Consider the following 25,958-nt stretch of genomic DNA (forward strand, 5'->3'; position numbering starts at 1 on the left):
CTAACCACTAGGCTACCTGCAACCCTCATTAATTAAATCTCTTATTGGGATGACTCATGTATTGGAGGCAGGTCTGTGGGGAAGTCACCGACAAAGTCATAAAACCTGATTTTAAACCTAACGTTACCTACAAAAAAATATATACAATAATGCCACACTACTAACCTTATGCCTAACCTTTTTTTTAACTTTTTTTTTTTTTTTACAATATAGCCAATTCTGACTGCAACTGGCCCATCTAGCAGAAATCGCTCAGCTCTGCCTCCAGGACAAGATTCATCCCAATAAACACCAACCATCCAGGTACTCAAGCCCTCCTTAAGCTAAACATAAACTATATGTTCTAGTATATGTGGACTAACATCAAACTGTTGCTGTACGGCCCCAGTGCTCAAGCCTTCTTTCAGCTGTAGTATGGAGTCTCTCCAGCAGGATGGGTGGTGATCTGGCTGGTCCTGGGGCTGGTCCTGGGGCTGGTCCTGGGGCTGGTCCTGGGGCGGGTCCTGGGGCACCCTCTCTGGGGAGTACTGGTAGTTAGACTCCGTATCTCCATCCTCCAGCTTCTCCTCCTCCACCAGGTCATACATGGCTGGAGGAACGACAGGAAGGATGACAGCGTGATTGAACATTGCAGGTGACAGGCGCTCAGACAAACTAAGCAACGACGACAGCAGAACAGAGAAAAGGGAACGGCAAAAAGGCAGCAGCCAAATTAAAAACGTCCCTCCTAAGTCATTACACTGTCCGACTGATGCTCTGCCTTAAAGCTGAGATCTGCATTAGGCGAGACAGCGCCACTGGCTGCCCGCAGGCGCATTTGTTGTTGTTTAGGTTTTGAAAAGGAGATGAGCGTCCAGAAACGTAATAAAAATAAATCGTAGAACACACTGCTGCTCTATCACGCGTGTCTGAGGGAATGTCTGGGGGAATGAAACAGTGCTTGCTGTTTGAAGTAATGTCTTTGTTGTTGTAATATCCAACACGGACGTGGCCGTTTCACTGCAAAGGATTCCAGCTTTAATCAAACCAATACCTATAGTATAGTGGGTCTGTATTGACCTAATATAGGACAGGCAAGCTATGGTCCATCACTCCCTCTTGTTTCAGGGACAGGCAAGCTATGGTCCCTCACTCCCTCTTGTTTCAGGGATAGGCAAGCTATGGTCCCTCACTCTCTCTTGTTTCAGGGACAGGCAAGCTATGGTCCCTCACTTGTTTCAGGGACAGGCAAGCTATGGTCCTCACTCCTCTTGTTTCCCTCTTGTTTCAGGGACAGGCAAGCTATGGTCCCTCACTCTCTCTTGTTTCAGGGACAGGCAAGCTATGGTCCCTCACTCCCTCTTGTTTCAGGGACAGGCAAGCTATGGTCCCTCACCCTCTTGTTTCTATGGTCCCTCACTCCCTCTTGTTTCAGGGACAGGCAAGCTATGGTCCCTCACTCCCTCTTGTTTCAGGGACAGGCAAGCTATGGTCCCTCACTCCCTCTTGTTTCAGGGACAGGCAAGCTATGGTCCCTCACTCCCTCTTGTTTCAGGGACAGGCAAGCTATGGTCCCTCACTCTCTCTTGTTTCAGGGACAGGCAAGCTATGGTCCCTCACTCCCTCTTGTTTCAGGGACAGGCAAGCTATGGTCCCTCACTCCCTCTTGTTTCAGGGACAGGCAAGCTATGGTCCCTCACTCTCTCTTGTTTCAGGGACAGGCAAGCTATGGTCCCTCACTCCCTCTTGTTTCAGGGACAGGCAAGCTATGGTCCCTCCCTTGTTTCAGGGACAGGCAAGCATGGTCCCTCTCTCTTGTTTCAGGGACAGGCAAGCTATGGTCCCTCACTATGGTCCCCCTCTCTTGTTTGTTTCAGGGACAGGCAAGCTATGGTCCCTCACTCCCTCTTGTTTCAGGGACAGGCAAGCTATGGTCCCTTGTTTCACTCACTCCCTCTTGTTTCAGGGACAGGCAAGCTATGGTCCCTCACTCCTCTTGTTTCAGGGACAGGCAAGCTATGGTCCCTTGTTTCCTCAGGGACAGGCAAGCTATGGTCCCTCACTCTCTCTTGTTTCAGGGACAGGCAAGCTATGGTCCCTCACTCCCTCTTGTTTCAGGGACAGGCAAGCTATGGTCCCTCACTCCCTCTTGTTTCAGGGACAGGCAAGCTATGGTCCCTCACTCTCTCTTGTTTCTATGGTCCCTCACTCCCTCTTGTTTCAGGGACAGGCAAGCTATGGTCCCTCACTCCCTCTTGTTTCAGGGACAGGCAAGCTATGGTTTTACAAACCCTGCTGTAAAACAATCGAATAATAACACGTGCCACATTTATCCAAAGTGAATTACAGTCATGCGTGCATCATTTCTTTTTTTTATGTATGGGTGGTCCTGGGAATTAAACCCACTATCCTGGCGTTGCCATGCTCTACCAACTGAGCTACAGAAGACCGCAAAGGATCATAAATGATCGTAAAGGACCACAAGGCCTGTTAAGAGGTCTGTTCTGTTCTCTCCTCACCGTTGGGTCTGACCAGCAGGTTCAGCTCTCCTGAGTCGCTCTCCTCACAGCTGGCCTTGATGAACATGACCACCTGGTCGTGGGTGTGCTCTGAGATGTCCTGACCGTTGATCAGGACAACCTGGTCCCCCTCGTTCAGCCGGGGAACACACAGGTCAGCCTGGGGAGGGCATTAAAACAGAATAGAAGAGAACAGTGTGTTTTTCATTATTCATTACCTGTGAAGATCATTTGAAAAGTTCAGGGGTTTGGCAGTGACGGTGGCCCAGGTAGTAGGACACGTACCGCTGTTCCCGGGGCCACTCGGGACACGATCACAGGCATCTTCTGGTCCAGCCCACCCTTCACATTGAATCCAAATCGTCCTTGTTCATCGGGGCACATTTTAATGAACACCAGATTGTCATGAGGAAGCACTCCATTGGGCTGTGAGAGTGAGAAGAAACACAGAGCACAAAACACATTTTTAGTCAAACGAAATGACAGCGTGCGAGTGTCCGTCTGTGCGCGCGTAGGTCTCTCTCCTACCATAGTCTTGTCTTCTGACAGAGGCGTGTCGTACAGCTCATTGATGTGGTTGTCCAACTCCTGCTGAGAGTGGGACTGGGACTGGCTGGACAGAGACCTCCTGGTCTGCTTAGGGGGAAGAGCGGGCGGCTGGCCGTCGTCGGTCGAGTCTGGTGACCTGGCCACAGACAAATCCAAATGAGTCCTTGCGGCAAAATTCGAATACGGAATATATATTCAAACCTCAACCCAGTGCTGGCTTTATTGAGAACAAGTCAATAAATACATAAATTAAGCGTGTTATCGCGTGTGCTTTCCACCCTTTTGAGGGTTATATATGAACCTGGAAACACACGCGCTTAGTCGAGAGCTCTCTGACTCAACATTAACTACACAGTGGAAACTGCAACGTTCCAGAGCTTAACCTCTCAATGGAATATGGTCCTTTCACCTGACCCCATTTCTCAGAAGGCAATGATCATCTTCTCTGTCCACTGAATCATTACTGGGCTCAGTCAGAGCAGAGGGTTTTCTCAGTTCATAGGAACTCTTCCCCCTATTTCCTAACATTGCTCAGTGCTATAGCCTCAACCTGTGGACGAGAACAGCTTACTAGCCCCTTGGAGAGGCGCTGTGTGTCCTACCAGGATATTACCCTCAGCTTGAGAGCATCCATGTTGTCTAGCCTGCTGTCTGCCTCGGAGCAGCCCTGAGCAGACCCTGGTGGAGGTTAACTGGTTGGGACAGCACTCACCAAAACAAACAGCGTCTAGCACTATGGACTCCTCAAAGGGAGTCTACACAGAGATACACAGAGGACCACAGAGAGAGAACAGGTCAAAAACGACAGGCACAGGTACACTGAGGAAGTGCCTATCCAAAGAAAGAGGGAAACAGCGAGCGAGAGAGAGAGAGGAAAAAAAAACGATCCAAGTCGAAACAAACACGCCAAACCACTTCAAAGAATTCTGCTCTTTCAGAGAATGTGTCATGATCCTTCACAAGAGTGAAAGAGAAACGGGGTAATGGCATATTTCCTTGATGTTATGAGAAGATTTGCAATGGTTCAGCCCATTCTGTCTGTGTTATTAACATAACAAGCATTCACCATTGTGATGTGCCTGCAGCCCCAACCTACTGCTTTGGCTTCGGCCTGCCTGCCAAGCACCGACCTCATTATGGACGCTTAAATGACAGCCATGAAAGAGGCCTATTTTGTAGTCGTCAGGCAGCCGGAGCTTGCTACAGCCCCGGGGTATTTGCATAATAAAAACAAATGGTTTGTAAAGACATAGAAATTAGAAGGCGGTGTGTGTGTGTGTGTGTGTATATTTACGGTATAAGGACATTCAACCCGATCAAGTCTCGATGAAAGAGATGCTCATGGCCTGTTTTTTTTTTTTTGAAAATTCAAAAGGCACATCTGAGCTGATCTTTGTTGCAGGTGCATGGTAACAGTTGAATAAGATGAGGAAAAAGAAGAAACATGGACACCGCTCTTGATAGTATCACTGCTCTTTAATAAGCTTTAGGTATCGGCCTCAACGCTCTGACGGAGGCCTCGAGACCGATACCTAAAGCTTATTAAAAGAGCAGTGATACAGTGTCCATGTTTCGTCTTTTCTCTGATGTTTTGGTTTGAAATGACCTCAGGGCTGTGTGTGCGTGGGCGTGTGTGGCAGACAGACTTACGGGGTAGAATCCAGGCTGATGGAGTTGGCCTGGGTTGAGGAGGCCACCTTGTGATTGGTGAAGGTCGGGCAGGGCGAGGCATGGTCGTAGTAGATCACATGATCCAGCAGGTGTCCCACGGAGGACGGCCGCAGGCGCTCTTGTGCAAACTTGGAGTTCCTGCTAAAGACAAGAGGACAGAGGAGGAGGGAGGGTCATGTAAGGTACCCGAGTGTACTGTCATCCAAGGTTATTTAGAGTTACTTGACATCGCTCCTCCTCCTCAGCAGTAGGTTACATCTTTAGCCCAATTTCCTTAACCCCCGTGTGCACTTGTTCAGTCCCGCTCATGGATTTGACACTAAGGAATGTACTGTTTGCTTACACTACGGGTTAGGGCTACTCACTGGTTGGGGGTGCCTGGTGGGGAGCGTGTGGGGAGGCTCTGGGTCTCCAGGCGGTCGTCAGACAGAGAGGCTCTGGAGTTCCGGCTGACTGACTCCCAGTCCATCCCTCCACCCATCGGCCTCCTCACCAAGGGCTTACTGGGAGACCTGATGGGTTGATGATATGGAGGTCATTGTTATTGATAGTTTGGATTGCAGCAGGTAACATGTTCATCAGATTTCAATTTAGCAGGATGAGAACGGTTTACCACTCATTAGACTTTTGCTCCTTATTCTGTGCAAGATTCCTCCATCCCCGTCTCTTCATGTTCTCACATTTCTGACGTCATTCTCTTAGTATCAGTAAGCAATAGTGTCACTTCATTTGGGCTTCAGAATGTGTCTTACCTGGCAAATACCCTGTCCTTGATGCCCTTCTCCTTGCCGTACTGGACAGATTGCACCTCTGTCCTACCACTGCATATAACACAGAAACATGATCTTTTTTAACATCTAACGGAAAATATTCACCACCAACCTCTGCTCTCACACTTTCATTTCCTGGAGTAAGAGGGGACCAAACCAGTGTTGCACTACCTACTTTTTAGACATTTTAAAAACGTGTGTAGTGAGTCAGCCGGATGTATTAAGAAGGACACGCCCCCAGTGTGTGAAACCACAGCTCTTTTCACTCTGTCACACTATTAGTCAGTCGCTCACACGGCGTGACATGGCATTGGCAAAACTGAGTGGACTGGAGCTTTGGGTCTCTACTGGCAGTTGTAGGAGGCACAGTAAACATATTCCTGTGTTATGCAAACCAGCCCACACGATTTCTGTGATACGCGGCACAATGGGTCAAATGGCACCGTCGTGATTGGTACAAAAATGCAAATATGCTTCAGCAAAATGATGATGGTGTTATCCTGAGGGCAACACAAAATAGGAGGACTGGATCTGAACTGAGTGAATCAGGGGAAATTGAAAGGATTAGGTAATGTGTAGCCTACACTCTTAGAAAAAAAAGGTGCTACCTAGAACCAAAAAGGGTTCTTCAGCTTTCCCCATAGGAGAACTCTTTGAAAAGCGTCTTTTGGTTCTAGGTAGAACCTTTTGGGGTTTCATGTAGAACTCTTTCCACAGAGGGTTCTACATGGAACCAAAACGGGTTCTTCAATGGGGACAACTGCAGAACCCTTTTTCTAAGAGTGTACTGTTTTCTCTGGTGAGGTTTAGACACCTTCAGGCATCAGCTATACAGTCACACACACTATCGCTCACAAGACTCCTGTAAACATTGACAAACAAACACAATCTTAGCGGGAAAAGCTGGTTGAAACGCCATCATTACAGCCAGTTCTGCCTGCTGGGATCACAACTATATAACTAACTCTCTTTCAAAACACATTTTAACATGCAACCTCAGCACCAAGGACCAAATCGGCTAAAGGCTAACGTCACCAGAGACTATGCACTTCAAAATGGCACCATATTCCCTACATAGTACACTCCGTTTGACCACGGCCTGGTCTAAAGTAGCGCACTATATAAGGAATAGGGTGCCATTTGGGATACAGAGACACATTCCCCAGGCCCACTCACCAGTAGCGGTACTTGGAGCCCAGTTGGAAGACATGTGCAAAGAAGTTCTTCTGTGGTGGTAAGGGTCGGTCTAGTCTGAAGAAGGTGTGGTGCTCTACACAGGCCTTCCATAGGTTCTTACAGGCTCGGTAGTTCACCATGTTAAAGGCTAACAGCGCCTCACGACTCTCATTCTGGAGAGGGAGGGAGAGAGAGAGAGAGAGAGAGGGAGGGAGGGCAAGAGAGAGAAAGAGAGGGTGGGGGCGAGAGATCGAGGGAGAGGGCGAGAAAGAGAGGATGAGAGAGCGAGAGGTCAGTGGTGGGCTCAGCACACTTAGGCATACAGTACAGCATGAAGCATGGTACTGTAGGTGTGTGTGATTATCACACATGATCTACTGATGTCACACAGATCTCGCTAAAAGAACACGGATACAGAGGAAGAAATCACCCTTCGACTTGCATAGCGGCCATGAGATGGCTTCTTCTAGGCCAGACGCTATGGTGTGCTCTGTCGTACTTCTCTACTCGGATACATGAATTATAGCACATGACATCATTTCATCTAGATATCAAGTACAGTACAACTGCTTTCAAAGGTCTCCTTGGCTTGCATTATTCAACCAGGTGTTTTTGTGTGTCTTCCACTACTAGACACCCTAGTTGGGATCAAATCCTTTTAGATTTAGTTTCATATGACCAGCCTAGCACACACACACACACAACGTGCATTATGTATTCTCCCCGACATGAATAATGATGAGAGAGAATTTGAGCTCGCACAATACTGCCAAGCAAAAAGGTCGTAGCTGCTCATAGCGTGGAACTGAGAGAAATGGCTTTTATTTACCTTGGTTTCACAGTAACTTAATGCATTTACTGCTAACATGACCCCCATTTTCTCCAAAACACAGTACAATAGAGGCAGGATTCTTGTCCACATGATTAAGCATGTATTTCATTAACTCATTTTCAACCAAATGAGCAGTTACTGCCTTTTTTCTTGGTAGGGCAGAATAGTAGGGATGCAATCACAGTTGAAACTAGGACATACTTACCAATTCTCTTCGGAGTTGAATGAAAAACTGTCTACATTTAAATGAGATCTTTACAATCTGTAGCCTGAAAGAAAGAAAAATAAGCTTTTACCACCCATAGGAAGGAATCTCTCCTTTATTTCCTACATAACAGAGACCTTATCCAGTATTCTGAAGCCACTGGATAAGCTTATAGAATACATACTCCCCTTTGCCACCCATGTGATCATCCATAAGAATTCCCTCCGTTCTTCAATCAGAAACCAATCATTTGCAGGTGTTCTAAAGTTCCATTGTGCCTGCTGGCCTATTTCCCTGGTTCCTTAAAGCATGACTCAGAGAGAGAATCTAAATATAGACCGCACTGTCGCAACCTGACACAATTACACTGTTACTCATTTCTACAGAAGTCTCTTTTCATGAAGATAAACTCTCCCCGTACTATACCATCAAAGGGAGTAGGGCAAGACCAAACAGTGGGGAGAGGGCTCATGTTGTCACTTTACAGTAGAGCTAGAGTAAGTTATGGCTGAATCTGGGCCATGAAAAGAAGAAGAGCATCATCAACGCCACTGTTTGTAAGGCCAATATACCACGGCTAAGGGCTGTTCCTAGACACGATGCAACGCGGAGTGCCTGAAAACAGCTCTTAGCCGTGGTATATTGACCTTATACCACAAACCCCCGAGGTGCCTTATTGCTATTATAAACTGGTTACCAATGTAATTCGAGCAGTAAAAATATATGTTTTGTCATACCCATGGTATACGGTCTGATATACCACAGCTGTCAGACAATCAGCATTCAGGGCTCGAACCACCCAATTTATAATACTCTTTAGGTTCTGTGTGTCCTATCCAATGGCTCCCCTATATGGAGAATGTGGCTGAATGTGGAAACATACTCAATTGATTTGACTCACCATGAAAAGCAGTTGATTCGTACCCTGTTCTTATAGGTGACAATCCCAGTTGACATCACTCCAATTAAAATCTCTGTGTTGCTTTGATCCTGTCACGGAGGAGGGGAAAGAGGGACAAGGAGGATTGTAAGGTGCCCAGATTTCTGACTCCCTATGGATGGGTTCTACTTAACAGAGGTTGATTGGGGAGCATAGTATGCCTGCATCACTCCATTTCACACCTGAACACTTACCCTTGCATGGTGCAATTCGACTCCATAGAGCTCTAGCGTCCGTGCTGTGTTTAGATAATTGAACTCTGACTGGGCAGGAGGCAGTCCCCTGAAAGGAAAAAGAGTGAGAGTGCGAGATAGGGAGAGAGAGCGAGAGACACTTTAGTTGGCTCCACACAGGCCATTCAGAGAGCAGAGAGTAGGCCACCCTACCATCTACGTGAGAGGATAAACAATGACAGCCCTTGTTCTGACCTGGACACAAAGTCTGAGCCGCCTCAGCTGCAGTGAATGAGCAGAGTCCATCCCTGTTTAATCTACAAGTTATTTGATATTTCCTGTGCATTTCCCATTTTACACCAATGTATCCACACACTCACACAATATCAGTTGAGAGATTGCTTCTTACTTGTGTTGCTGATGCTGTTTGGCAATCTCTTTCTCAAAGTCTTGTGGTGCGTTGGGGATGAAAGAGTATTCGGAGAGGTAGCCGGGCAAGTTCTCGTCCTGACTGTAGTCCCCTAGCTCAGCTGCAACACAACACAAAGCACACAGTGTGTGAGTGTGTAAGTGCAAGTGTGCGTGTGTGTGTGACATAGAGCACAATGAGGCCTTTAATCCTCTCCTTCTCTCCCTCCTGCACAGCTCCCATTCATTCACTAATTTTCTGGTCAACCTTCTCCTTTGTGTGCAAACGGAAAGAAGCAGGACTTTTGCAGCTTGAGAAGAGCTGAACACTTGCCTTTTTTTTGTGTCAATGTTTAGAAAAGAGAGACAGAGAGACGATTCCTCCTGCTGAGTGTCTCAGTGTTTCCATACTGTATAAACAGCCTGCCCTCTTCCCAAATCGCACCCTATTCCCTATATAGTGCACTACTTTTGACCAGGGCTCATAGGGTTTTGGTCAGAAATAGTGCACTATATACGGAACAGGGTGCCATTTGGGACACATCCCGTCTTCCATAATGAAAAGGGAGCCGACATGAGGAAGTTGGGGGTTAAGTGCCTCTATTTCCAAAGCACTTTAAGAAAAGTACGTAACACAATAATGTGAATCAATTAATAAAGAGCCTCACGCTTTCATTTAAATAGAAACTATATCAGTATGTGAACACAGAGGGAAAATGAACAGTAACAGCCCAACATACACTAACTATCCTGGTCAGAATTGTGACTGACAGACAGACTGGCACTTGTGAAATGTCCTCCATTCTATTGTTGTTATTACAGTAAGTGCGGTGAGACCACCATGGCCACTGTGACCTCTATACCTCCCACATAGCGTGATACGTTTACTACAACCCCACGAGGGAGCCAGCCAGCCAGTCAGCCAGTGATCCCAGCCATCCAGTCAGCCAATTACCACAGCCATCCAGTCAGTCATCCAGTCAGCCAGCCAGCCTATTAAGCTAACAACCAATGAGCAGTGTTCTTCTGCCCTGCTGCCAGCCTAGTTGTGGTGATTGTGCTGTTACTCCTCCCACCTCAGCGGCGTATTGGGGTCAATGTGTAAACAGCCAGGCTACATGAAAGCAGCATCATTACAAGCCAAGTACAGTATGAAGTAGTATTACAGTTGTGTTTCGGTCTGGGGTTTCCAAGCCACTGTAATAGTCTGACCCCCCCCCATACTCTCAATGCTTGAAATCACACGGAGGCAATTAGGTGGGTGATAGGGAAAATACACTATTGAACATATTCTATCATTAGTAAAGTTAGTTACAAGGTTTCAGGCAGAGTTTATGCGACCATAAGTCAGTAGTATAGTTATAGTTGAATAGCCGAGTGGAATAAGTACTTACACTGAACGGCATATGAAGCAAGAAGAGTGGCTGTGATGTACGGACACGGCAGCCTGCAAGCCGAGGAATCAGTTATATAATTCACGACATGAAGATTGTTAAAAATGTTTGAATAAACCAACCAAATACAAATCCACACTCACCTTCCACTAAGTATGTCCTGTTTAATCTGCAAAAAGTACTGGTACCTAAAGGGGACCCAAAACAGCAAAATCAATACAGAGCTTTTAAGTCCGCTTATAATCAAACTGTATGGAGAGTAGCATAGAGGAAGGCCTATAGTGTACTGCCTATTTCTGTCACAATGCCATTAAGCACTTACCTTGTATACTCCTCCTGGAGTTTATTGGGGTCGGTTACAAAGAATTTAACCCTAAAATTTAAACTGTGTGGAGACCCCCCTGAAGGAAAACAAACAACCAGATTAATGGAACTAAAACGAGCGATAAATAGAATATTGCAAATACTAGAGAATACTCCAAATGTATCAAACATACTTTTTAACTGCTTTCTTATGGGTTTGGTTGGATCCAGCCACCTCTGTAAAATATGGATGAAGACAATCTCACACACAAGGGGGAAAATAGGCCATGAAAAAATGAAGATATATTTTTACTCAAAACATTAGAGCAAGTTCAGCATAGAAATCCAACTGTTCTGCGAGACAGCATCATCAAAAATATACATATGTATAAAAGTCTGAATTTCTGCTGTCACAAATTAACATTTGCATTGGTAGTTGTGAACTTTCAGAAACACAATCCGCAGCCTCTACACACTATTCTAGCCGCTGTTTCAACTCCATTGTTTGCAGACCATGACCCATAATCGTCTTAGTATCTCAATCTGTTTGCTGCAGAAACGCCACCGTTTGCTGACGGGGCTGGAGAGAGCCCATTCATGAGATGCTGCTATGCTGCCAATCAGAGTGTTTGAGGGGATCAGCCAGAGCAGGGCTCTGAGTAGATCCGCTATTCCTGATCACATAACAATTAGTCATTTCGAAAGCCAGTTGATTTGAAGATCAGTGATTCTGCGCCGCCCGACCGCAAATGTAGTCCAACGTGCACAATCTCATGGCCTCACCTGATCTCTTGCGACAGCCTGTCGAAAATAAACGAGTCAAATCGAGCAGCTCGCTAGCTACCTAGCGTACGCAGGATTTGGTTCCTGGGTTCCGATAAGAGGCCTCACCTGACTGTCTGAGGAGTCGTTGGCCAGCTGTAGGCCGAAGTAGTCGCTCTCCGTCAGCTCCAGGTGCTTGAACACTACATCCAGCAGGACCTGTCCTTGATCGTGCTTCTGCAGGGAGAGAAACCAGACAAGGCCGTCAGAATTCTGTAGTACAGATATATGACTATCTCATAACACAGATGACTGAAGCAATATAGGACTGGGAAGTGTGTTGGCCATAAAGCGATTGACACCTCCAATACAGCGTAACCTAAAAAAAGACTTAATTGATAGAGGGTTATTGCAAAACTATCACACAAGTATGTGTAATGCTTACCCTCCTGGGTTTCTAACTGGAGGTTGGGCAAGTATGTGTAATGCTTACCCTACTGGGTTTCTAACTGGAGGTTGGGCAAGTATGTGTAATGCTTACCCTACTGGGTTTCTAACTGGAGGTTGGGCAAGTATGTGTAATGCTTACCCTACTGGGTTTCTAACTGGAGGTTGGGCATTGTAAGGGTTTCACAACAAGGCCTCACAGCCTGCTTTCTAGAAGTGTCAGGGCAATGTGCAGCCACAGGCTTCCCGGAACACAGAACCAGACCATGTATTATTTACAGAGAGCTGGGAGAAGGAAGGAACACAAATTATACTACACACAGTGACTTCTCTTTGTCTGATTTGATTGGCCCATGTCATATAGGCTACCCACTAGGCTACTATTTTTGTAATTTTTTATTTCACCTTTATTTATTTATTTATTGGGGCGGCAGGTAGCCTAGTGGTTAGAGCGCTGGACTTGTAACCGAAAGGTTTCAAGATTGAATCGCCGAGCTGACAAGGTAAAAATCTGTCGTTCTGCCCCTGAACATGGCAGTTAACCCACTGTTCCTAAGCCGTCATTGAAAATAAGAATTTGTTCTTAACTGACTTGCCTAGTTAAATAAAGGTAAAAAATAAAATGAAAAAAATTAACCAGGTAGGCCAGTTGAAAACAAGTTAAAGCAAAGCAGTGCGACAAAAACAACGACACAGAGTTACACATAAACAAACGTACAGTCAATAACACAATAGAAACATATATGTACAGTGTGTGCAAATGTAGAAGACTAGGGAGGAGGCAATAAATAGGCCATGGAGGTGAAATAATTACAATTTAGCATTAACACTGGAGTGATAGATGTGCAAGTGGAGATATAGGGGTGCAAAAGAGCAAGAGGATAAGTAACAATATGGGGATGAGGTAGTTGGGTGTGATCGCTAAGCTATAAGACTCCAGCTTCAGTGATTTTTGCAATTCGTTCCAGTCATTGGCAGCAGAGAACTGGAAGGAATGGCGGGCAAAGTAAGTTTTGGCTTTGGGGGTGACCAGTGAAATATACCTGCTGGAGCGCGTGCAAAGGGTGGGTGTTGCTATATGGTGACCAGTGAGTTGAGATAAGGCGGGGCTTTACCTAGCATAGACTTATACATGACCTGGAGCCAGTGGGTTTGGCGCCGAATATGTAGTGAGGGACAGCCAACGAGAGCATACAAGTCGCAGTGGTGGGTAGTATATGGGGATTTGGTGACAAAACGGTTGGAATTGTGATTGACTACATCCAGTTTGCTGAGTAGAGTGTTGGAGGCTATTTTATAAATGACATAGCTGAAGTTAAGGATCGGTAGGATAGTCAGTTTTACGAGGGTATGTTTGGCAGCATGAGTGAAGGAGGCTTTGTTGCGAAATAGGAAGCCGATTCTAGATTTAATTTTGGATTGGAGATGCTTAATGTGAGTCTGGAAGGAGAGTTTACAGTCTAACCAGACACTAGGTATTTGTAGATGTCCACATATTCTAAGTTAGAACCGTCCAGAGTAGTGATGCTAGTCGGGCGGGAGGGTGCAGGCAGCAATCGTTTGAAGAGCATGCACTTAGTTTTACTTGCATTTAAAAGCAGTTGGAGGACTCGGATTGAGTGTTGTATGGCATTGAAGCTTGTTTGGAGGTTTGTTAGCACAGTGTCCAAAGAAGGCCCAGATGTATACAGAATGGTGTCTTCTGCTGAGAGGTGGATCAGAGAATCACCAGCAGCAAGAGCGACATCATTGATATATACAGAGAAAAGAGTCGGCCCGAGAATTGAACCCTGTGGCACCCCCATAGAGACTGCCAGAGGTCCGGACAACAGGCCCTCCGATTTGACACACTGAACTCTATCTGATAAGTAGTTGGTGAACCAGAGGAGGCAGTCATTTGAGAAGCCAAGGCTATTGAGTCTGCCGATAAGAATGCGGTGATTGAAAGAGTCAAAAGCCTTGGCCAGGTCGATGAAGACGGCTGCACAGTACTGTAAATTCAAAGAATTTAGAAAGGCAGGGCAGGATGGATATAGGTCTATAACAATTCAGATCTAGTGTCACCACCTTTGAAGATGGGGATGACAGCCGCAGCTTTCCTATCTTTGGAGATCTCAGACGATAAGAAAGAGAGGTTGAATAGGCTAGTAATAGGGGTTGCAACAATTTCGGCGGATAATTTTAGAAAGAGAGGATCCATATTGTCCAGCCCAGCTGATTTGTAGGGATCCAGATTTTGCAGCCTTTTCAGAACATCAGCTGTCTGGATTTGGGTGATGGAGAAGCAGGGGGGGGGGCTTGGGCAAGTTGCTGCAGCAGGTGCTCAGATGTAGGCTGGGGTCGGGGTAGCCATGTGGAAAGCATGGCCAGCCGTAGAATAATGCTTATTGAAATGATCAATTATCGTAGATTTATCGGTGGTGACAATGTTTCCTATCCTCAGTGCAGTGGGCAGCTGGGAGGAGGCGCTCTTATTCTTCTCCATGGACTTTATTCGATGCTAATGCAGAACACCACAGGATGTTTTTGTGCTGGTCAAGGGCAGTCAAGTCTGGGGTGAACCAAGGGCTATATCTGTTCTTAGTTCTACAGTTTTTGAACAGGGCATGCTTATTTAAGACAGTTAGGAAAGCACTTTTAAAGCGAAACCAGGCATCCTCTACTGATGTGATGAGGTCAATAACCTCCCAGGATACCCGGGCCAGGTCGATTAGAAAGGCCTACTCGCTGAAGTGTTTTAGGGAGCGTTTGACAGTGATGCGGGGTGGTCGTTTGACCCTGGACCCATTACGCATGCAGGCAATGAGGCAATGATGGCTGAGATCCTGGTTGGAGACAGCAGAGTTGTATTTAGATGACAAGTTGATTACGGATTCAGGGTTGTACCTGATAATTTGTGTGAGATTGAGGGCCTCTAGTTTAGGTTGTAGGATGGCCGGGGTGTTAAGCATGTCCCCGTTTAGGTCACCTAACAGTACGAACTCTGAAGATAGATGGGGGGAAATCAATTCACATATCGTCTCCAGGGCACAGCTGGGGGCTGAAAGGGGGTCTCGAACAAGCGGCAACGGTGAGAGACTTGTTTCTGGAAAGGTGGATTTTTAAAAGTAGAAGCTCGAATTGTTTGGGCACAGACCTGGATAGTATGACAGAACTCTGCAGGCTATCTCCGCCCCCTTCGGCAGTTCTATCTTGTCGGAAAATGTTATAGTTAGGGTTGGACATTTCTGGATTTGAATACAGTGGAGGTAAACCTAGGCATTGAGTGACGATGAGAGAAGTTTTGTCTCTAGAGGCACCATTTAAGCCAGGTGAGGTCACCGCATGTGTGGGGGGTGGAACAAAATGGCTAGGTAAAGCATATTGAGCAGGGCTGGAGGCTCTACAGTGAAATAAGACAATAATCACTAACCAAAACAGCAATAGACAAGGCATATTGGCATTAGGGAGAGGCATGTGTAGCCGAGTGATCATAGGTTCCAGTGAGTAGCTAGGCGAGCTGGAGACACGGCGATTCAGACAGCTAGCGGGCTGGGGATAGCAGGCAAGCAGATGGTCCTTCAGGGGACGTCGCAACAGAAGAGCCTGTTGAAACCCCCTCGGATGGTTACGTCGGCAGACCAGTAGTGATGGATTGGCGGGGCTCTGTGTAGGCAGTAAAAGGGTCCAGGCCAATTGGCAATATACGTATTGTAGCACAAGAATTGTCTGATGGACCTCTTCAGCTAGCCGGGAAATGGCCGTAGCTCGAGGCTAGCTCCAGGCTAACTGGTGCTTGCTTCGGGACAGAGACATTAGCCAGGAGTAGCCACTCGGATAGCAGCTAGCTAGCTGCAATGATCCGGTGTAAAGGTTCAGAGCTTGCGGTAGGAATCTGGAGATGTGGTAGAGAAAAAGCAGTCCGATATGCTCTGGGTTGATATCGCGCTGTGCAGACTGGTAGGAATTGACCGGGCTGGCTGATGTCTGAGTTAACAGTGATGACCGCTAGCAGTGGCTAACTGACTACTAGCTAGTTAGATGGCTAGCTTCTGATGGGGGTTCCGGTTCTAAAGTCTAAAAATAGCAGATCCGTACCACATTGGGTGAGGCGGGTTGCAGGAAAGTATGTTCAGTCCGTAGATAAAAAAAAAATATTTTTATAAAAATATATACGAAACATATGAAGAAAAAGATTTAAACATGGGACGGGACAAGACAAACAGACATCCTGCTGCTATGCCATCTTCCTACTAGTAGTAGGAAGACCATTGGTCCGAACATGGAGCCTTGAGGAACACCATACTTCTCAATCTCAACTGAGGCTCCACAATCACAGTCTACCTTGTAATGCCAACCAGGCAGGAAAGCAGAAAAAGCATGTTTCAATCACCTAACTACATACGCCAATCTCTCAGTAATGTAAAGAAACCGGACCAACCAGTTGACTGGCTTGTTCAGTGAAACAGTGATTTTCACAGAGCTTCACTATGCCCCCATGCACTGAAACGGAAGTACTTCCATGACTGTGTTTGACTGTGTAACTGGCATTAAGTGATCAATAATGTAGAGGAAATTAATAATAACTGAAAACCTTTAAGTATCTGCATAAATTAGTAAACACCACTAGGGCTGTGGCAGTCATGACATTTTGTCAGACGGTTATTGTCATGCAATAGTAAGAAGGATGTAATTGAACTTAGCTGAATGAAATAGAAGGATATTTTTCCCATTACAGAGCGAGTGCGCATATGAAGTGGCTATGTCAAGTGTAAAAGTGATCATTTGAAACAAGTCCTATATGCTAGATTTTGAGTTATTTGGCAACTTTAATTATGAATGATACAAACCTCAATGTTTTAGAAATCAAAACATATATGATGCGACTATAGGCTATTGATGATTTGACAAAGTCGCAAAAAAAATAAGCTAGCGCACTTTTCCTTGCCTCAGGCTGCAGAGCTGTTCTCTCATGGAGTGATCCTATTTTCACCCATCAGACAATTTTTTTATCCTGTCTTTACAAATATGCCAAATTAGTTTTGATTTAGATTGGCCCATTATCAAATGAGCAGGAACAGGTGGGGGGGGGGCCATCCGTATGCACGCAAATAGGCTACTTCGGTTTTATAGCGGAGCTGTGCTTTATATGAGCAGGTGAGAAATAAATACAACACTTATTTCACTTGCTGCGAGACAGGTGATATTCTGCCCTCACTCTGTATGCCATGGGCTCTCCAACCCTGTTCCTGCCGCTACCCTGTATTTCATTAGGGAAACAAAGTGAAATCTGTTCAGGAACATCCATAGGAAACAAAGTTCACTAAACTGTTGACAGCCCCTCTGTGTGCTGAAGAAAGCAATAAAAGGAGAGAGAGGAGGAGATGGAAATGCATAGTGGTGAGATATTCTGTAGCTAAAAGAGAGGAGGTCGACCGATTATGATTTTTCAACGCAGATACCGTTTACCGATTATTGGAGGACCAAAAAAAGGCGATACCGATCAATCGGCCAATTTTTTAAATGTATTTGTAATAATGACAATTACAACAATACTGAATGAACACTTATTTTAACTTAATATAATACATCAATAAAAATCTATTTAGCCTCAAATAAATAATGAAACATGTTCAATTTAAATAATTTAAATAATGCAAAAACAAAGTGTTGGAGAAGAAAGTAAAAGTGCAATATGTGCCATGTAAAAAAAGCTAACGTTTAAGTTCCTTGCTCAGAACATGAGAACTTATGAAAGCTGGTGGTTCCTTTTAACATGAGACTTCAATATCCCAAGGTAAGAGGTTTTAGGTTGAAGTTAATATAGTATTTTTAGGACTATTTCTCTCTATACCATTTGTATTCCATATACCTTTGACTATTGGCTGTTCTTATAGGCACTTTAGTATTGCCAGTGTAACAGTATAGCTTCCTTCCCTCTCCTCGCCCCTACCTGGGCTCGAACCAGGAACACATCGATAACAGCCACCCTCGAGGCAGCATTACCCATGCAGAGCAAGGGGAACAACTACTCCAAGTCTCAGAGCGAGGGATGTTTGAAATGCTATTAGCGTGCACTCCGCTAACTAGCTAGCCATTTCACATCGGTTACACCAGCCTAATCTCGGGAGTAGATAAGCTAGAAGTCATAACAGCGCAATGCTTGAAGCACATCGAAGAGCTGCTGGCAAAACAAACTAAAGTGCTGTTTGAATGAATGCTTACGAGCCTGCTGCTGCCTACCATCACTCACTCAGACTGCTCTATCAAATCATAGACTTAATTATAACATAATAACACACAGAAATATGAGCCTTTGGTCATTAATATGGTCGAATCCGGAAACTATCATTTCGAAAACAAAACGTTTATTATTATCGCATATACCCTGACTCTGCGTGCAATGAACGCAAGAGAAGTGACACAATTTCACCTGGTTACAAGATAGTAGCTACTAACAATTGGATACCACGAAATTGGGGATAAAAATGGGTAAAATTCACACACACACAAAAAAAATATTGCCTGCCAACCTGGATTTCTTTTAGCCCAATATGCAGGTTTAAAAATATATACTTCTGTGTATTGATTTTAAGAAAGGCATTGATGTTTATGGTTTGGTACACATTGGAGCAACGACAGTCCTTTTTCCGCGATCGGCACCACATCGATTATATGCAACGCAGGACACGCTAGATAAACTAGTAATATCATCAACCATGTGCAGTTGACTCGTGATTATGATTAATTGATTGATTGTTTTTTATAAGATAAGTTTAATGCTAGCTAGAAACTTACCTTGGCTTCTTACTGCATTCGCGTAACAGGTAGGCTCTTCGTGGAGTGCAATGAGAGGCAGGTGGTTGGAGCGTTGGACTAGTTAACTGTAAGGTTGCAAGATTGAATCCCCGAGCTGACAAGATACAAATCTGTCATTCTGCCCCTCAACAAGGCAATTAACCCACCATTCCTAGGCCTTCATTGAAAATAATAACGTGTTCTTAACTGACTTGCCTAGTTAAATAAAGGTGTAAAAACATATTTGGCCAAATCGGTGTCTAAAAATACCGATTTCCGATTGTTATGAAAACTTGAAATCGGCCCTAATTAATCGGCCATTCCGATTAATCGGTCGTCCTCTAGCTAAAAGGTCATTTGTCACCCAATGAATAATAATTTAAAAAAAAAGCCCTATTACTAGGCCATTCAAAATCAAAATCCACTACAATTGTTAGCACAATCAATGAACCAACAGCATCACCTAGGGCTATAAGTTCTCTCCCAGACTCGTGGATAGAAATTTTGGAGCGTAGCATAAGGTAACCAGACCACCCAGAATGCATAATGATACACTCAAAGGCGATTACTTGAATGTGTTTAATTCTGCAGTAAAGGCTAGACCGATTATGGACCAAAGACATCTTCAATCTGTTTCGTTTTTTTGCCATGCGTAATATGCAGAACGCTATATTGTATAACGGCATAATTATCATTTTGATTCATAAGCTCTAATATGCATATGGTTGTTTTGAATGAATCATCACCTTAGAAAGTGCTGTCCATTTCGTTGTTAGGCTTTGAAACAACATCCACAAGGACCATGTTTCACACTCAGTTTCAACCTGCTGCTGAACTCCTTGCTTCAAATTGATCATCACAGTGAGGCGAGTTTTAAAAGCACATGCTGTTTTGATGATACGTGTTTGATGTGAGTTAGGGACTAAGTGTTTGATGTGACCGTTAGCGAGTTAGGTACTACCACAACATGTCCAGAGTGCATGAGAGGAGATTACGAGTCACGTGGAATTTTACAACGGTCATGACTCATGACTGCCTGTGTGGCGGTTATACGGTAACCGCAACAGCCCTAAACACCACACACAAGTCTATGTGGCGTCAACGGGTGAAATCAGAGTGCTGTGTGTCAACCTGGAGATGAGCTCTAACCATAGCGTTCAGCAGCTATCAGGTCATACTCTGTCCAGCCACCAGGCTAATGCACAGCAGCCACGTTGGGAACCAAACTACCAGCTAACGAGGGGCTTTACTGAAACTCTCCAGCTCTAGAAGTTAAACATATGCCTATTAGAAGCCTTCTTGTAGATTCCCTGTGCAGTGCAAGCATTGGAGGCGGCGCCCGCATGGCGGTAGAATGCCAGAGGACATGATGATGGAGCTGTCAGTTGTCATTCAGTACTGACTTCACCTGTGTATACATGATGTGTGTCTGTACACACTGGATGGTTCCCAGAGGATAGAACCCACATCAACGCCAACAAAGTAAATCAAACACATATGCACACCAACATGAGGGCCTCTATTCACCTAATCCTGACTGGCAGTGAAGCCCTGACCTGGTTCGGCTCCGCATGGCACTAGTAAAGACAGAGGACTCCATAATGACAACTCTGTAGTCCCTGAAATGAACTCATCTTAATTCATGACCAGGGGATTAGTGGTCAGCAGCTGAGCAGACTTATTTGACCCAGAACAGAACAAAGAGTATCGGGGCAACAGAGATGGTCGGGGGGTTAGACTGAGGTCCTATGTGTGTGTGTGTGTTGTAATTAGAGTACCTCACAGAGGGGAATGCATTAACATTGTGCCTCTCTGCCCCCGTTCCCCACCACACGGGCCAGATATCCCCCACGCTTGGCTCGGAAAAGCCATTGTGATGTGTGCAGTTCAGTCCTGGTGTAAGTGTTTACTCCATTGGCTAGTAACCCCTGGAGTCTCTTTTTAAACCAGAATGCCAGACATTCTGCTATGTCTCGGCTATGCTGCTATTAATGACAGATATCTAAAATGACCCAGGCTCCTTTGGTCCCAACTACTACAATGCATCTGTATTTTAAAGTGAAACTCCATCACTTTTCAGCCACATTTTCATTATCTCCAGCACAATACCAGTGTCTATATACGGTGCATTCGGAAGGTATTCAGACGCCTTAACTTTTTCCACATTTTGTTACGTTACAGCCTTATTCTAAAATTGATTAAATTAAATGTTTTTCCTCATCAATCTAAACACAATACCCGATAATGACAGTTTTTAGAAATGTTTGCACATTTGTGACCCGATTCAGGAAACTAGGCTTCCCAGGAGAGCCTTTTGAACATGACTTTTTGTTTTTTGGGCAGAAATGCCTTCTCAAATATGTGAACTTTCATGTGCCTTAATATCAAACGTGTATGTCATCTGTAAATACGAATAGAATTGTTAAATTATGAGCCTAGTAGGTTTAGCCACAGAAAAAGGGAGCCACCTGTTGCATGTTGGGTCTATAAAATGAGCTGCTCGTAATGTGTAAATAATCGTTTCTACTGCAGTTTTTTCTTATGTTATAATGTTTGGCCCATTCCTCCATGCAGATGTCCTCTAGAGCAGTGATGTTTTGGGGCTGTTGCTGGGCAACACGGACTTTCAACTCCCTCCAAAGATTTTCTATGGGGTTGAGATCTGGAGACTGGCTAGGCCACTCCAGGACCTTGAAATGCTTCTTACGAAGCCACTCCTTCGTTGCCCAGGCGGTGTGAAACACAACGGGCAAAATAAGCTGTGCAAATTAAGCTTTCATCCATGTATACAGGTAAGAATCTAGCTACAGATTCAGATATTATACGTTTCTAATTTTGTCCAAAAGTTGTTTTTCAACCACTCTAAAAACTTATTGTTAACATACTATAGTTTTGGCAAGTCGGTTAGGACATCTACTTGGTGCATGTCAAAAGTAACTTTTCCAAAAATTGTTTACAGACAGATTATTCACTTATAATTCACTGTATCACAATTCCAGTGAGTCAGAAGTTTACATACATTAAGTTGACTGTGCATTTAAACAGCTTGGAAAATTCCAGAAAATTATGCCCTGGCCTTCTGACGCTTCTGATAGGCTAATTTACATAATTTGAGTCAAATGGAGGTGTACCTGTGGATGTATTTTAAGGCCTACCTTCAAACTCAGAGCCTCTTTGCTTGATATCATGGAGAAATCAGCCAAGACCTCAGACAAAAAATTGTAGACCTCCACAAGTCTGGTTCATCCTTGGGAGCAATTTCCAAATGCCTGATGGTACCACGTTCATCTGTACAAACAATAGTACGCAAGTATAAACACCATGGGACCACACAGCCGTCATACCTCTCAGGAAGGAGACGCATTTTGTCTCCTAGAGATGAACATACTTTGGTGTGAAAAGTGCAAATCAATCCCAGAACAACAGGCAAAGGACCTTGTGAAGATGCTGGAGGAAACAGGTACAAAAGTATCTATATCCACAGTAAAACGAGTCCTATATCGACATAACCTGAAAGGCTGCTCAGCAAGAAAGAAGCTACTGCTCCAAAACCACACCATCCCAACTGTGAAGCACAGGGGCGGCAGGGTAGCCTCGTGGTTAGAGCGTTGGACTACTAACTGAAAGGTTGCAAGTTCATATCCCCGAGCTGACAAGGTACAAATCTGTCGTTCTGCCCCTGAACAGGCAGTTAACCCACTGTTCCTAGGCCGTCATAGAAAATAAGAATTTGTTCTTAACTGACTAGTTAAATAAAGGTAAAAAATTACTTCACAAAATAGATGGCATCGTGAAAAATTATGTGGATATATTGAAGCAACATCTCAAGACATCAGTCAGGAAGTTAAAGCTTGGTCACAAATGGGTCTTCCAAATGGACAATGACCCCAAGCATACTTCCAAAGTTGTGGCAAAATGGCTTAAGGACAACAAAGTCAAGGAATTGGATTGGCCATCACAAAGCTCTGACCCCAATCCCATAGAAAATTTGTGGGCAGAACTGAAAAAGCATGTGCGAGCAAGGAGGCCTACAAACCTGACTCAGCTCTGTCAGGAGGAATGGGACAAAAATTCACCTAACTTATTGTGGGAAGCTTGTGGAAGACTTTCACCCAAGTTAAACAATTTTAAAGGAAATGCTACCAAATACTAATTGAGTGTATGTAAACTTCTAACCCACTGGGAATATGATGAAAGAAATAAAAGCTAAAATAAATAATTATTCTGACATTTCACATTCTTAAAATAAATTGGTGATCCTAACTGATCTAAAACAGAGAATTTTTACTAGGATTAAATGTCAGGAATTGTGAAAAACTGAGTTTAAATGTATTTGGCTAAGGTATATGTAAACTTACGACTTCAGCTGTACGTGTATGAAGTGTGTTTAACATAAGTGATGTTTTCTCAGAATGCCATTTCGCATTCCTAGTTATAGCCTAATGTCAGCGAGCTAACATTGAACTTATAGCTATGACAATCCGTTTGTATTGCTAGTTAAAGCTTGCTGTTAGCTAGCCAGCTGACGTTAGATGGCTGGGCAACTACAGTAGCTAACATTACCTGTATGAACTGTGTGTAGTGATGTTCTCAGAATGCCATTTTGTATCTATTGTATAATAATGCTAAAATATTTGTATCTGGAATTTGTCTTTCAGCATCAGTAGAACACACCAGTCAGTACAGTAATCAAAACGAGAGCTGGCCCAAGCAAGCAAAGGCAGCAGCGCAGTCATCAACTCCATGCACCATTTCTTCACCAGCTACGGAGTTGGGAAAACACGTGGACCTGAATTGTGATAACTGCAGTGGCCAAACAAGAACAAGTTTGTGCTCTTCTATTGTGCCTGGTGGACCATGCACAAGCTCCACAACAATCTGGACCTTCACTACCTGATCACAGACCACACCAAGTTTGCCCCTGACTTGTGCTTCAGCCGCATCAAGCAGCGCTTCAGAAAGACCAGAGTTAACACTTTGTCTGAGATTGCTGGTGTTGTGAAGGACAGCACAGTGACAGGGGTCAACGTTCCACAGCTGGTTGGCATGGAGGATGGTACGGTGTATGTGGAATGCTATGGCTGGCAACCACACCTGACTCCGTACTTCACTGCCACAGATCAAGCAGTACCAGCACTTCAGGTAAAACATTTTTGTATTTGTATGAGGTTATTATTTTCTAAACTTGGGAGGTGAATTGATGTTGTGCAGGGTTGTAATGTATTCAGATTTCTTTTGTTATTCGCTGTTTTACACCTTCGGTGCTCTGGAGCCTGGTGTTGTCGCCAAGGGGCGTTCGGACTGTCGGGACCAGGTTTCAGCTGAAGCGCAACGCTGACATCCTTCCTCCCATAGATAGTCTGCCTGCAAAAGCACCACCTGGACTGGACAAAGCTAGACAAACTATCAGGGAGTTTTGCAACGAAGAGGCTATGGACATCACATGCCCTGCACCAAAGTCAAGGGCGCAGGACAGAAACAGGTTCTCCGACTATAGATTCCCTTGTTGATGCGTGGTTCGGATGGACAAGTTATCAGCACTATCTGCAGTGCCTCTATTCACATGACTCTCTCCTAACACACACGCCATCCGTTGCTGATATTGTTGATATGTGTGGTCGTAACATGATTCTGTGACATTCCACAACAATATCATGTGACCGTATTAAGTGCCCACCACTTAAATATATGTACTGTACATGTGTACCTCACTCAGGTTTCAACTCAGGTTGCATGGCCTTAACTTATGTATGGAATACTATGTGATAAGTGCATGTGTAACAGTATATAAAGTATTCTAATGTGCTGGTGTGAAAGCATTTGGGCAGTGATGTAAAGTGCTTAAGGTAAAATACATTAAAGCACTACTTAAGAAGTTTACTTTACATTACTTTACTATTCATATTTTTGGCAACTTTTACTTCACTACATTTGTGAATAAAATAATGTACTTTTTACTCCATACATTTTCCTTGACACCCAAAAGTACTGTTTTACAAGAAAATTGAATTACTTTCCCATTGTTCCTCAAAAATGCTGTGTATGATACACCATTTTGTAGATCTGAGTCTATTTTTATCCAATGTAAAAAAAAAAAAAAAAAAAAAATTCAAATGTTGCTACATCAGACAAAATCTAGGTGGTGAGTCGTACTTACATAAGTATTCAGACTCTTTGATAAAAGACTCGAAATTGAGCTCAGGTGCATCCTGTTTCTACAACTTGATTGGAGTCAACCTTTGGTAAATTCAATTGATTGGACATGATTTGGAAAGGCACACACGTCTATATAAGGTCCCACATTTGACAGTGAATGTCAGAGCAAAAACCAAGCCATGAGGTCAAAGGAATTATCCGTAGAGCTCAGAGACAGGATTGTGTCAAGGCACAGATCTGGGAAATGGTACCAAAAAACACAGTGGCCTCCATCATTCTTAAATGGAAGAAGTTTGGAACCACCAAGGTACAGAGAGATCCTTGATGAAAACCTGCTCCAGTGCGCTCAGGATCTCAGACTGGGGCAAAGGTTCACCTTCCAACAGGACAACGACCCTAAGCACACAGCCAAGACAATGCAGGTGTAGCTTTGGGACAAGTCTCTGAATGTTCTTGAGTGGCACAGCCAGAGCCCGGACTTGAACCCGATCAAACATCTCTGGAGAGACCTGGAAATAGCTGTGCAGCAACGCTACCCATCCAACCTGACAGAGCTTGAGAAGTTCTGCAGAGAGGAATGACTGTTTAATGACTTCCCCAAATACAGGTGTGCCGAGCTTGTAGCGTCATACCGAAGAAGAATTGAGGCTGTAATCGCTGCCAAAGGTGCTTCAACAAAGTACTGAGTAAAATGTCAGAATAGTTATGTAAATGTGATATTTCATTATTTTGTATTATTTATTTTTTCATATGCAAAAATACTAAAGACCTGTTTTTTCTTTGACATTATGGGGTATTGTGTGTAGACTGATTACGAAAATTTTTTTATTTAATCCATTTTAGAATAAGGCTGTAACGTAACAAAATGTGGAAAAAGTCAAGTGGTCTGAATACTTT

The 25,958-nt window shown here is 44.3% G+C and overlaps 1 protein-coding gene and 1 long non-coding RNA gene across 3 annotated transcripts in view; one reads left to right on the plus strand and one right to left on the minus strand.

Moving 5' to 3' along the window:
- The window catches only part of LOC135543547 (tyrosine-protein phosphatase non-receptor type 4-like), a 71,234-nt gene that overhangs the window by 8,389 nt on the left and 36,887 nt on the right, over positions 1-25,958 (minus strand). For both annotated transcript variants that reach the window (XM_064970902.1, XM_064970903.1), the window contains exons 3-19: positions 11,811-11,918; positions 11,114-11,156; positions 10,939-11,017; positions 10,760-10,804; positions 10,617-10,669; positions 9,224-9,344; positions 8,836-8,923; positions 8,603-8,691; positions 7,702-7,765; positions 6,665-6,837; positions 5,471-5,539; positions 5,084-5,230; positions 4,698-4,859; positions 3,027-3,183; positions 2,784-2,924; positions 2,499-2,658; positions 363-589 (exon numbers count right to left, since the gene is read on the minus strand). In XM_064970902.1, coding sequence (XP_064826974.1) covers positions 363-589; positions 2,499-2,658; positions 2,784-2,924; positions 3,027-3,183; positions 4,698-4,859; positions 5,084-5,230; positions 5,471-5,539; positions 6,665-6,837; positions 7,702-7,765; positions 8,603-8,691; positions 8,836-8,923; positions 9,224-9,344; positions 10,617-10,669; positions 10,760-10,804; positions 10,939-11,017; positions 11,114-11,156; positions 11,811-11,918 — 1,926 coding nt within the window. The remainder of the gene's footprint in view (positions 1-362; positions 590-2,498; positions 2,659-2,783; positions 2,925-3,026; positions 3,184-4,697; positions 4,860-5,083; positions 5,231-5,470; positions 5,540-6,664; positions 6,838-7,701; positions 7,766-8,602; positions 8,692-8,835; positions 8,924-9,223; positions 9,345-10,616; positions 10,670-10,759; positions 10,805-10,938; positions 11,018-11,113; positions 11,157-11,810; positions 11,919-25,958) is intronic.
- Positions 137-25,752, plus strand: LOC135543551 (uncharacterized). The gene is made up of 3 exons (XR_010456221.1): positions 137-303; positions 21,480-21,697; positions 23,564-25,752. It is a non-coding gene; the product is annotated as an uncharacterized LOC135543551 (long non-coding RNA).

Source organism: Oncorhynchus masou, chromosome 7 (genome assembly GCF_036934945.1).
Source record: "Oncorhynchus masou masou isolate Uvic2021 chromosome 7, UVic_Omas_1.1, whole genome shotgun sequence".
Classification (NCBI taxonomy): Eukaryota; Metazoa; Chordata; class Actinopteri; order Salmoniformes; family Salmonidae; genus Oncorhynchus; species Oncorhynchus masou.